The sequence below is a fragment of the Syngnathus acus genome, chromosome 13 (genome assembly GCF_901709675.1).
Source record: "Syngnathus acus chromosome 13, fSynAcu1.2, whole genome shotgun sequence".
Taxonomy (NCBI): Eukaryota; Metazoa; Chordata; class Actinopteri; order Syngnathiformes; family Syngnathidae; genus Syngnathus; species Syngnathus acus.
Window position 1 is genome coordinate 9,085,158 of NC_051098.1, and position 13,013 is coordinate 9,098,170.

The 13,013-nt window shown below is 38.9% G+C and overlaps 1 protein-coding gene and 1 long non-coding RNA gene across 2 annotated transcripts in view; one reads left to right on the plus strand and one right to left on the minus strand.

Annotated features, from left to right (window-relative positions):
* Nucleotides 1-13,013, plus strand: part of LOC119133092 (calsyntenin-2-like) — a 138,304-nt gene that overhangs the window by 82,131 nt on the left and 43,160 nt on the right. Inside the window, exons 3-5 of the mRNA XM_037268765.1 lie at nt 1,276-1,471; nt 6,432-6,640; nt 9,942-10,091. Of these exons, the coding sequence (XP_037124660.1) occupies nt 1,276-1,471; nt 6,432-6,640; nt 9,942-10,091 (555 nt within the window). The remainder of the gene's footprint in view (nt 1-1,275; nt 1,472-6,431; nt 6,641-9,941; nt 10,092-13,013) is intronic.
* The window catches only part of LOC119133094, an 84,518-nt gene that overhangs the window by 52,514 nt on the left and 18,991 nt on the right, over nt 1-13,013 (minus strand). The gene's annotated exons all lie outside the window — the stretch shown is intronic.

A 13,013-nucleotide genomic window follows, 5' to 3' on the forward strand; every position in this document is an offset into this window, starting at 1 on the left:
CGACGCTTGCAGCTCATCGTCGATGGTCTGTCAGGTTTGATAATAACTTGGGGCCTGGAGGTGCAGTGGCCCCGAATACTTTGTCACAGTCTTGCAACTCTGCAAACCTCATCGCCAGCAAAGCACTGCTGCCTTCGCTGATAATGAGCTCAGTGTCCTCACAGACACTCTAGTGTGGACGGGTGCCAGATTCCCATGAGGTGTTGAGCACCACGTGACATCGACAAAACTCGAGCTTAGTTCCTGAGCACACATTGCCAATAAGTAATAAACAGGCATTCACTTCGACGTGATTAAATGAAAATAATGATGCCCAAAGGGTAGACTTGACGCCACACAGACATCGAATTAGCACATCAAAGAATGAGACAGATAGAGGACGTTTCAACGGAAAAGTCAACTGAGTTATTAGCAAAGTTTTCATGGTGGGTCGGTGATAACACAAATTACGAAATTGCTGCCAATCTATTGAATAAATAGCAGAGCAAAATCCATAGCCATTAATATGCATCCATTAGTCTTGCATGGCCAAGCTTCAAAAAGACACATTTCCCCCATAAATGTGCTGCTTCAAAACCCAATGTGACAGGCAGACATATTTAGATAATAGTTTCGACAAAGCCATTAGCGTTTGAAAGCTCTTCTGTCTTTGCCAAGTGCCAACATCTGTTCTTCAGCTCAGGCGGCTTCGGCCAACACTATAAAACGCCCACCCTTTCTCCTGCCTCTCAATGGGTGGCTGTGCACTTATCGGGGTGTGGAGTCAAGTGATACGTGAGGCAGGGATAACTGACTGCCCTTCAAATTTTTGTGTGTCCATGTGAGTCATAATCAGTGTTGCTCATCTTGACCCCTCCTTCTCTGCTCCTCTTCAGCTACAATTACATCACAAGGGGCCCATTGTCACTATATATCGGAGCTGATTAGGGTCTTACAAAGACATTATCTTGTTCATATATCTTCCAGATGATTATGATAATCACTAATCCTCAAATTCATTGTAATCTCACAATCAAGAATACACAGTGCTGACATACTTTGGCAGGCTTGTTTGAGTACGCTGATACTCAGCATTAAAACATACATTCAGGAGTACCGTAAAAGAGATATGAACAGTACAGCGGCTCAGAAGATGAATGAATGAATGTTTTCAATGGGGCATTAGGTGCTTTATAGGATAGTACTCATCATGGGGGGTAAATGTCCTTTAATACGTCACAGTCACCTTTTCACATTCATTTTTCATCTAATGCTGATATTCTCTCTTGGCCCCAGGGGAGATCTGTGCGTTCAACATCCATGGGTTGGAGGCTCCATTCAAGGCAGTGGTGCTGAACGGTACATCCGGGGAGGGCCAACTGAGGGCTCGTTCCCTGGTGGACTGCGAACGGCAGAAGGAGTACACCTTCATCGTTCAGGCTCATGACTGTGGTTCAGGCCCAGGGGGCACAGAGGGCAAGAAGTCCCACAAGTAAGTAAAAGAGTTGAGAGTAATGTATGGTTTACATGGAGATCATTTTAACAGCTCTGCCTCGACTTTTACATAGATTTTTAGACAGGCACACACTCAGCATTTAATAGATTACGGTACAAAAGAAACATTGAGGCTACACTCTGGTATATCTGTCATTGTTTATTTTATTACATTTTTAATGTATGGTCGGGATTAAAGTAATTCGCTAACGTGACTCATGCTGGCTGTAGGGGTTTATTTCCTGGAGTGAATGTGAGAGTCATTTATACACTGTAGTATGCGTTGTGAGACTTGCAATCAGACCAGGCACACTGTGACCCTGAAAACAATCAGCAGTATAGATAATGCAGAAGCAAAGAAAATGTAATCTAATGATTTCTATATTGAATATACTGCATTTCCTTATTAGGTCAGATTTGTGCACACATTTCAAAAATCTTAAACAAATGTTCAGATTATTGTGATGCGTAACAATCAAGGCCAAAGAATACACAGGTTGCGTCATATCCAACTTTTTTTTATGTGCTAATAGCAAATTGTATGAACACTCAGTGTTCCAGTAAATGAAATGTCACTTTGATGCCCTTTGTGATTTTTCTACACTAATTAATTCGCAAAAGCACTCACAATATAAATGGGAAAACAAAATCTACAGCCATTACTTAGTCAATCCCATTCTCTCTCTCATAAATAATGGGGCAAAGATTAAGATAATGTAGATGAATGTATACATACAAAAAGGTTTCAAAATTGTTTAAAACTTGCTCTCAGACTCCTTCAACTTGGACAAAATATAAGAAAGAAACAAATAAGTGAAAGAGAAAAGAAGAGCCACTACTTTCTGAAAGTTTTAAAATGACTGTTTGAGTATTTAGTTCTTTGCAATGGCGTGACGTTCCAAGGCTTCATATTTTCACATCTTGGTCACTAAAATATTAAACACGTTTCCTCAATCAATTGGAAAAAATACAGCGAGCAGTTTGATTTGTGTGTGCGTGCGTGTGCATGTGTGTGTGAAATGTTATGGGAAAATTCCGTTTGAGTGAAAGATTTTTTTTTTGGTTCAGACAGCTTTGTGAGGAAGTTTGCGAATCTTTGACGTCAATCTGTGGAGTGTTCTTATGATGTCTATTGTTGTCTTCTCTGGCAAATGTTCACTTTGTTCAAAAGGTGGACAACAGAAATGAAGTAATGTCCACTTTGAGGGACAAGTGGGCTGAGGACCACATTACGATTTGAAATTTCCCTCAATCCTTTTTTGCTCTACTTGCCACCTGTCTGCTGCTCTACTTCTCCTTCCCTTTGTTCTTCTTTGTGGCTGGATACAGCTGTCTGAGTCTGTCCTCCATCGCTGTCTCTGCCATAGTTGCCAATACATTAATATTTAATATGACCACCTCCGTGATAACAAAGGACTTCTTCCTCCTTCTTGTGTGGTCTATATACATTTATCTCATGGTGTGGCTTACAAAAATATTTGTAGCGTTGCCCCTCTTAAATGCAATGATCAAATTTGATCGCTTGTGTCTAGCACATGCCATCCCACTAACACAGGATTCTCAAGAACCCATAAGGCAGACACGTCCAGGTTTGTTTCTTGAGGGCTGCTGTCCTCCATATTTAAGATGTCTCCGTCCGCTAACGCACCTGATACAAACACTCAGCTCAACAGCAAACTCTTAAGAAGCCTAATAATGACCCTGATCATTTGAACGAGGTGTGTTGCATCAGGGAGACTTGCAAAACATGCAGGACAGTTGCTCTCGAGAACCGGGTTTGGACACCACCCCGCCATAACGGGATAGAACTGGGTTAGTTCTTGTCAGCAAATGTGCAGGAGACAGTCTTATCCCAAATAAATTCAATATGACAATCATGATCATCGGTGACACTTGCTGGCCAATCCATCTGCCAGAGAGGCTAATTAGCCCACCTAGCAATTATCTGAAGGGCGATTATGGAGTCATGCATGTACACTCCCGGATACTTTCAGTATCCATTCATCCATCCATCCATTTTCTGAACTGCTTATCCTCACGAGGGTCACGAGTATGCTGGAGCCTATCCCAGCTGATTTTGGAACCCCCTAGATTGGTTCCCAGGCAATCACTTTCAGACTATCATTATTTTAAAAATATTGTAGTAAACTGCAAAACAGCAGTGGTAGAAATGCACTAAAGACGTGGTCAGAAATACGAAAAACATTGACAGAGTACGACTACATCACGTATGTCATTTCCTAGTGGAGATGTCGCCAATATTACAGAATGACTCTGTATTTGAAACCGTGCCCCACCAGATGCCACTGTATTTAATACAGAGTTGATTTGACTCACAATCCTTCCACCACAGCCTTTATTAACCTAAAATTGGAATAACTGCAATTTTTAATATCCTGTCTGTCTTTGTATAATATATATCATTACATGTTTTGGTTTATTATGTTCCTGACCTGTTATGCAACTCCATGCTATGCCTCTTTTAGAGTACTTTGTTAAATTGCTGAATCCAAAAGCAGTGATATTTTAACATAAGCCGTCATGATAAATTTGTAAGGCTGGGAAGCTCCACTTCTGCAAAACTATTGGGAACTTAATTATCGTTATAGAATCTCTGACAATAATTGAAATGGAACCTCATTCTGTCAAAACTTGTTAGTTGAAGTGATAACTATTTGTCAACAATAAAATACCTCATGCATAAGCATGTTTATTGTCAAGCAATGCAATGTAATATCAAGATTTGGTCTTTGTGTTATATTATGAATATGGGCCTGCAGGAAGTGAGCCATCTGTGTTGTTGTGCTTCTTCTCATTAGACACACAAAGTGACATCAGTTTCATTGTCACATTCAAAATGCAATTGCATATTGCAATATATCAGCAGATGTTTGAAAATGTTCAACGATGTGGGGAAGACATATGTAAATGCAAAAAAGAAACAAAAAAGTTCTTATTGCTGTCAGATTTTTTATTCTAGGAGGAGGTTTAGTAAGATGTTTTCACAAGTGAAAGAATAACACACACTGAGCTGTAGATTGGAAAAGGAGGTACCGGAGAACTGAATTTTTCAGGGAGGATTTAGACTATTGGACCGAATGACATTTTAAAACAAAATTCTCAATACCTATACTTAAACCTCAATTTAAACATTCTTCTTCATTGCACCATGTTTCCTGCATAAGAAGATGAGTTGTGTGCTCAAGCCCAAGACAACCTGAGTTAACTGGAACTGTAAATACAGTATGTCAAAACAAATAAAAATATGTAGACATCAGGTCGAAGTGAATTGAACAAGAACAACATTTGTTTAAGGAGCTGAAATACTAAAGGTGAGAGGTGTGGCAGAGGGCTTTGCTTTTGCATCCTGTAGACTGCACTGCCAACCTTATTGGAGCTGAAGCAAGGATAACTTCAGAGTGCTTCATGCACATATTCCAAACCATGCATCACATTTAATGCCAATTATGTTGCTCATTATTTGGTACACAAGAGTGCAACACATAGCTTGACTTTGACACTGACATCATTGACATTACGTTCAAGACTTCAACCACAAACTATCAAATACATCTTTTATTCCATCTGTCAAAAGATAGAATAAAATTGCTAGTCTTTATACAATGCGCCCACAACCTGCCAGTTCCTATAACTATCATACTGTATAGTCAGCATTGCTTTATACGTATATCATATATATTCGTGTGCTGGCTTTAGCGTAAGAATAAAACGAATTTCTAGTAACAATTCCCGTACACACTAATGTGATATCAATCAAATAGATGTGAATTAGAAAATGTTTAACCAGGGATGTCATGAAGTAGTCTAATTAAATATTGAATGACCTACTTGAGTATTCTTATCGCAACTTTTTTTTTTTTAAATAAAATTATCATTCACAGGCAACTGATGATGTGTCGTGCATGTGTATACAGCAGAATGAAAACAATGCTCAGCCTTTCAACCGTGTTATCCTTTGCTGGCCTGGATTATAGTTGCTCATGTTTGTTGAGATATTTATGACTTATTATAACAGTTAATTTACTTGCGCTGCCTCAATGACAATTCCATAAAGCACACAGTCATTGCAGCTCTTTGTTACTTGAAATATGTATCACCCTCAGCCTCCAAGTACATCATTCTTGCTCTTGGCTTGCAAAGTTGATGTTAACAAGTTCAAAAATGGATTTTTTTTAATCTTCTGTTTTCTGCTAGGTGTGGCTAAAAAAGATAAAAGCTCTACGAAAGCATTTTATTTTTTATTTTGCTGGTTTGCAGTTAACAATCACACATTTTCATATACATTGTTCTTATAAAAGCACTTGGTACCCAAAGCAATCAGTGCCCAAGCATCCATTATTTAGCACATTTATTAAAGTGCAATGCCAAAGACGGTGACAGCTCACAAATAAGGATTTTAGTGAATATTGCTCTGTATTAATCTTTTTGTCTTCCGTTTCTGCTGCTTTTGGCACTAATCCAAGATTTAAGATTCAAGATATTTTGCTATCAGTAAAAATGAAACGGTAGTACTGAGCTATGGTCAAAGTAAAAATATATTTGTTTTTACTTTCACCATAGCTCAGTACTACCGTTTTATTTTTACTGATAGCAAAACATCTTGTATAATCCACCAGTAGTGACAAAAAAAAAGCTTTTTTTTCCAAATATAGGGTTCAATTTTCATAGATAGGATGTGTACTCTGCATAAAAAAACGTTCTTAGTATTTTGGTGGACCAATTTTCCTCTTCCATTCGCCGGCAAACAAGCTGTGATGGTCCAAACACCCATTTCTACCTGCTCACGTCGACGAAAATACAAAAAGAAAGAAAACTTCACCCAGTTCAACCAAGCCACACTTCCGCCGGGCACCATAATAGGGGCGCATTGCATTCTTTGTGAACAACTCATCTAAGCAGTTAAGTTAAAATCCATTTCCTTCATCTGTTGTTTGCAGGGCGGTGGTCCATATTCAAGTCAACGATGTCAATGAATTTGCTCCAGTGTTCCGGCAGCCCGATTATCAAGCTGCAGTGACAGAAGGCAAGATTTATGACAGCATCCTACAAGTGGAAGCCACAGATCAGGACTGTTCACCTCAATACAGCCAAATTTGTAACTACCAGATTACTACAACTAACACACCCTTCGCTATAGACCGCAATGGTAAGTAGTCATCAGAATAATATCACATCTGCTGTTTCGTAACTTTAATGTTCACTTGGTGTTTACTCAAAAAACAGATTTATGGACAATATTTGAGAGTAAAAAATCATCCTTTTGCGAACATTGAAAAAGTCTCTGACATTTCACATCAGCTTATGAAAAACGGGAGCATAAAATATCGAAATAATATTCATTTGATCCTTTATGACACTTAAAATATGTAATATAGCCAAAAAATAGTCAGTAAATAAATAGTGTTTTGATTTTGTTTACAGTAATCAAAATGTCATTCTCCAGAAAAGATACCTACAGAGAATTTATATTTACTGGTGATTTAACATAAAAGAACATTAAAGTATAACTGCCAATAAATTGCTAAGCACAAAGAAACTCTTCTTGGAAAATAACCTTCTTAGTGTAGTACTTATATTTGTATATTTACAGTCTTTATTGCAAGTTACCAAGTGTTGGCGTCTTTGTTATGGTGGTGTAATAAAATGTGTGAAGGTTTGAGTCAGGGTTCATATTGAGCTGTTAATGATGCAGGAGGAGGCTCTTTTTTCTCCATTTTAGGAGGCCTTGTTCAGCCACTGACTGCTTAGGAAAGCCTCTAAGAGCTCTTGAACTCAAAAGCACTTCAGTGAAAAAAGAAAGAGGATAGAGGGCGGAGGCAGTGTAGTAGCAGTGAGTGCCAAAGAAATCAAGACTGACCTTTAGCAGGGGATGAATACAAATAGGTCTGAAAAATGCCCTGTAGTCTTTTCTTTTCCTTCTGTCTATAGGGTTCAAAGCAAAACAAAGAATTGATTCTACTAGTGCGTGACATGACACACCCGATCATTTGTTTCACAAATCCATGAAGGAAAGATTGGATAGGAACAGTTTGCAAAAGGCCAAAGGCTGAAAATGCAGAAGGTGATTGGAATATATTTCCGTTGTTACCACCCCTTAGAGTGGCTCATCATATCAATGAGAAGACTTCACATTTTAGAATATGCACTGCAGTCACTCCGCTTCTTCTCTGTGGTGGTTGATGGTTGAGTTATGTATACCGTATTTTCCGGACTATAAGGCGCACCTAAAAACCTAAAATTTTCTCAAAAGCCGACAGTGCTCCTTATAGTCCGGTGTGCCTTATATATGCACCAAATTCCCAAATTTAAACTGGCCCGAAGCATTGTGTCATGAAATCAATCATAAGTGGCCCGCTGCAGACTATGAATTATGAATCAAAAAGATTATGGAGCATTATTTTTGTGAGTATAAAGTAATTTGTTGCGTCTGAAGTTGAAATAAAAAAGATAAAATGGAGAATGATTTGATTTAGATTAAAAATCTGACATGATGCATTAATGGTGCGCTTTATAATCCGGTGCGCCTTATAGTCCGGTGCGCCTTATAGTCCGGAAAATACGGTATATGTCCCAATGATCATATTCTGTTTTTGGACTTCTGTGCTCCTCACCGATTTTCCATGACGAACATTCAAGCCAAAACTATGGTGTAGGAGGAGTTTGGTGAGGCTATGGAGAATCATTTCTGGATAGTTTCAAGGAAATTCTAGTCTATCCATTTAACGTCTGAGGAGCAGGAAGCAGTGCACCATCAGAACTTTGTTAATTGAAGATGCATTGACTACAGGTCAGGTGAATGTTTCAAACACCTCAATTTCACAAACAAGACTTCCTTTGCAGTGTGCGTGTGTGCGTACGTGTGTATTGAGAGAGCGAGGGAGCGAGAGAAAAAGAAGTAGTAATTTACTGGATGGCCACCCTTTCTTGTACTCACAACAAGCACTAACTATTGACGAACTATTTAGTTGCTGTTGTAATTGAAAGAGGTTGGCTGACATCCTCCATCTTGCTGAATATATGTGATCTAGTCCAGTTGTAGGGGGTTGGGACATTGTATGGACCCTACGGTATAGTCCCTCCTTTCAAAGATCTCCAGTAATGTTTTGGGGTCATTTTATTAGTGTTTCAGTTGTGTGTTTAGCGTTTGGCCTTACTGAACCATTAAACTAGGGTAGAGCAGGAATTTTTCATTTTTGTCCATATTTCAAAATATAATAGAACAGACTATTTTTTTATGAGCATTGATCTGCATGGGGGATTCTTGCTTTTGCAGAAGTTTTGTGGATTCTTTAGAGGTCATACGTAGGTGATACTCTAAAACTGTCTATTTAAATATGCATTGTTGTTCTAACATTTCTGTGAGCAAGAGAAATGAAGCATGCACCACGCACCAACACTCACAAAACAACATGGGAGTAACCTACTGTAGAGTCATCCGGTCCACCAATATGATGGTAAACCAAGGTGGAAGAGAGATTTCAAGCAATGCTCTTCTCATTGCAATTGCAACAATGTATCCGAAATGGATATAATTTTAGGACAAAATAATTATGCATTGATGCCATAAATTATAATAGGAATGATATTTCATAATAGAGTAGGGTTCAAATTAAATCTGAAGTTTGACATTCCATATGACACTCTCCCAACCCTATTCCTGATCATCCAAATGCTCTCTAGCAAACTTCAGGCGGGCCTGGTCATGTACTGGCTTAAGCAGGGGGACACATCTGGCACGCTCGGATTTGAATCCCTGGCGACGTAGTCTGTTACTGATGGTAGTCTTTGTTACTTTGGTCTCAGCTCTCTGCAGGTCATTCACTAGGTCCACCCCGTGTGCTTCTGGGATTCTTATTCACCATTCTTGTGATCATTTTGACCCCACAGGGTCAGCTCATGCGTGGAGCCCCAGATCGAGGCCATTATTGACCAAATATTTATTTTCCACCACAATTTGCAAATAAATTCTTTAAAAATCAGACAATGTGATTTTCTGGATTTTTTTTTCTTTTTGTCTCATAGTTGAAGTGTACCTATGATGAAAATTACAGCCATCTCTCATCTTGTAAGTGGGAGAACTTGCAAAATTGGTGGCTGACTAAATATTTGTTTTGCCCCACTGTATATGTACTTATACTATACTACTATGTTATATTATAAATTATATGTGTACTTAAGGAGTTCCAACTGACTGACAATAGCTCTTAAGATCACGAAAAGTAGCCAAGCCCTCACGGCCTGATAATTTTCTTATATTCGGATTTACAAAGTGCTACAAATAATTCATCACTTTTTACATGCAGCATCCTCAATCTGTAAAATACTAATTTGTATTTCCTGCGCATCATTCAAGGTTGTGTTTTCTAACTCATCATTCATCTGCTGTCTCTATCTATATTGTGTGTTCCATTTCATAATGAATTTGCTGGTGACCTTTCTGTGACCAGGTAACATCCGAAACACAGAGAAGCTGATCTATGACCGAGAGCAGCAATACGAGATACATGTGACGGCTTGGGACTGTGGCCAGAAGAGAGCCTTGCAGAGCATCCCCGTGCGAATTGACGTCAAGCCTGTCTGCAAACCTGGTTGGCAGGGTAAGATGTCTTTTTACCTCTCGTTTGTGCACAACAATTGTAGGCGTTTGAATGTTCAGAATTGCAGATGCCTTTGTTTATTTGAGGTAGATGCCTTTCAGTGCAAGCTTGTTTGTGTGTTTTAGAACTATAGGAAGAAGGATGGCACAAAAAGAAGAGCTGTTCAGGCTTTTTTTATCCTTGCAGCAACACAGATGTGATTATTTACATTATTTGTGTTTCTCTGCTTGCTGAAGTAAACATGGTTCTATTTTCTCAATTTCTAATCCCTTTGCTGTCTTCCACATTTCAGTTTTTCCTCTGCCAGACCCACAAAGCCTTTTCTCTTGATTTCTCTCCATTCTTCCCTAAAGAATTGTCTTGTCAAGTTTCTTTTCTGTGATCAACAGCACTTTAGAAAGTGCACCCTGACACAGTCAAGATGGCTCTTTGCACATCAGAGAGCTGTCATGACAGCTCTAACAAGAGTAATGCAAAGTGGCTGTACGCACAATAACTGTAGATTCAATGGAACAGCAGAACGAGAAATGAGAGCGCGAGATGCTTTTGCAACCATGTGCAATCATTGTTCCTCTATCAATGAGCGACTGATGCATGGGATTTCTTATTATCAAGGCATTTATGTTTACCTGTGGAAAATAAGGGCCCTAGTACACAGCGGGTGGCTCTCTCTTTCAGCTTGGCAATCAGGCTTCTCAACGCGAGCGTCAGCACATGAATTGGTGTCTGGAATGATTCAATGAGAAAATCGGGGACTAACATTTGAAGATCTTTCTGGCTTAATTATTTGTTCAGTACATTTTGTTGTGCACTATAAGCTGCAGAATACTAGGCTTTGATTTTTTTTTTTTTAAAGAAGAGAGAAGAGAAATCAGGTCACAGAATCAAACAGCAATTTGCAACAGAAAACAAACAATAAAAGAACACAATGAATTGTTCCCTTATTTGTTGTCAGTTTCAGTGTGAACAAGTAATAGGTCCCCGCCTTCATGACAACACTGGGCACCATACTGCGATGTGCATCTATTGCTGTATTTAATGCCAAAGGGTAAAGAAACGTAACAACGATAGTACAAATTGGAAACAAACACTTCAAACAAAAGAATGCAATAATGCAGACACTCGGGAAAATCAGCAAAAAGTGTATTGTACAGAAATAAACATGTGGACACAGCAAACATCTATTGCCTTCAAAACAATAAAAAAAAAAAATCATCTGAGAATGTGGGAGAGCTGGGTGTGAGGGTAGACGCTCAGTGTCAAACCACAACACGGAATGTCTTACAAACATAAATGCTAATATGACGCAGCCAAGTCTCTTCACAATGACTCACAATCTACTGACGGTGACAATCCTTTCAACATCTGTGTGCTTTTTCTCATTTGGGGATTTTCAGATATACAAACATAGATACAGTTTCCCTAGATGAAAGGGCATTTGTCCCTTTGAGCCATGGTTGGCAGGAGGGATAAATGGAGAGGGAGAAGAAAATGTCACTGCCACAGATCAGGGGATTTTTAATAGGCCTTGGGGCTGTAGCATTAGAGAAGCACTGCTTGCAGTATTCTGTCAAAATGTCTGAGGCTCTCTTTTTCATTCTCATTTCATAACATGAGAAAATGAGGTTTCATTGTCAAATGTGAAATCATAATTGCAGACTGACTGAGCTGACCTTTTTTTTAACTTGACATAGTACGCTTTTGGCACTTTGGCCCTAACCTCAGCAACAAGGTTCATGTTTTTGGTAGAATCTCAGGCTTTGGCTTTTTTGATTTCCTGTGCATTCTCTCTTGCTCCCACTGTACAAAATTAGATCAGAAGCTCTTTATTGTCCCTTAAATGGAAATTAATGTTGCAGAAGGAGCACATAGGACAAGGCACACAAAAACAAGATAACAAAAGACATAATTTAAAAATCCTAAACCCAGACTAAATGAATGAACGAAAGAACGAACGAACGAATAAATGGAAACATTATACTTGTACACGATTGCTAAACACATGTTCACTTCAGAGCAAATATCATAAAACTATTAATAATAATAATAATAATTTCATTCTTCTTCATCAGGTATTGCAAAAAATGAACCAAGTAGATGTGCAAGAACATGAGCAACCTAAAAACGAGTTGTCATTTAGTAAATTTGCCCCTTGGATAAATGAAACCAGGCACTCTAAACCAACAGTGTGAGAGCAAAAAGCTCAAACTCACGGGATTTCAGCTAATTTAAATTCATAATATAATACCAACATAGTAGTTCGTAATCATCAGCGTATTCTGTCAACGTCAGCCACGATAGTGATGGGAGTTCTCACAAAGTGATGGGAATTCTCACAAAGGGAGTTGGATTCTGACCCTTGCTAATGTCTTTGAGCTTTGGGGAAAAGGTGCATGACGACCTAAGAGGTAGAGAACCAAGACCCTGCGGCAGACATGCTGGGGGGGATTACAGAGTATATCCCAACAAGCTGTGGATTCCCCCTGGATATCCCCTGAGGTGATAGAAAACATGCCAAGTGGTCCACTTAGTCTTCTGCCATCTTGAGCAAAATGGGAAGAAAAAGACACGATTGCCAATGTGAAATTCATCCGGTTGCAGCAAGTCACGTTCCTCGTATACTTACGCGCCTAGAATTAGATGAATGTTGCTCCTCAAGATGGAGAAAATAAAGACGCAACACTGCTTCTTTCAATTTTTGTACTGCTATTCCACTTATTGTATATATAAAGAATTTAGTACCTGATGTCCCAGACATAAGTTCACTCCTCTTAGTCACGGAGCTATCAGTCTAGAGCTGATTCTAGGAATCTTACAAAGAAAGACATTGTGAACGTTTTTTTTTTTTTTTCCTGGTACAAAACAAGGTCGACCCATAAAGGCACCTTTGTAATTTTTTGTTTGTGGGGTAGTTTGTTTGTG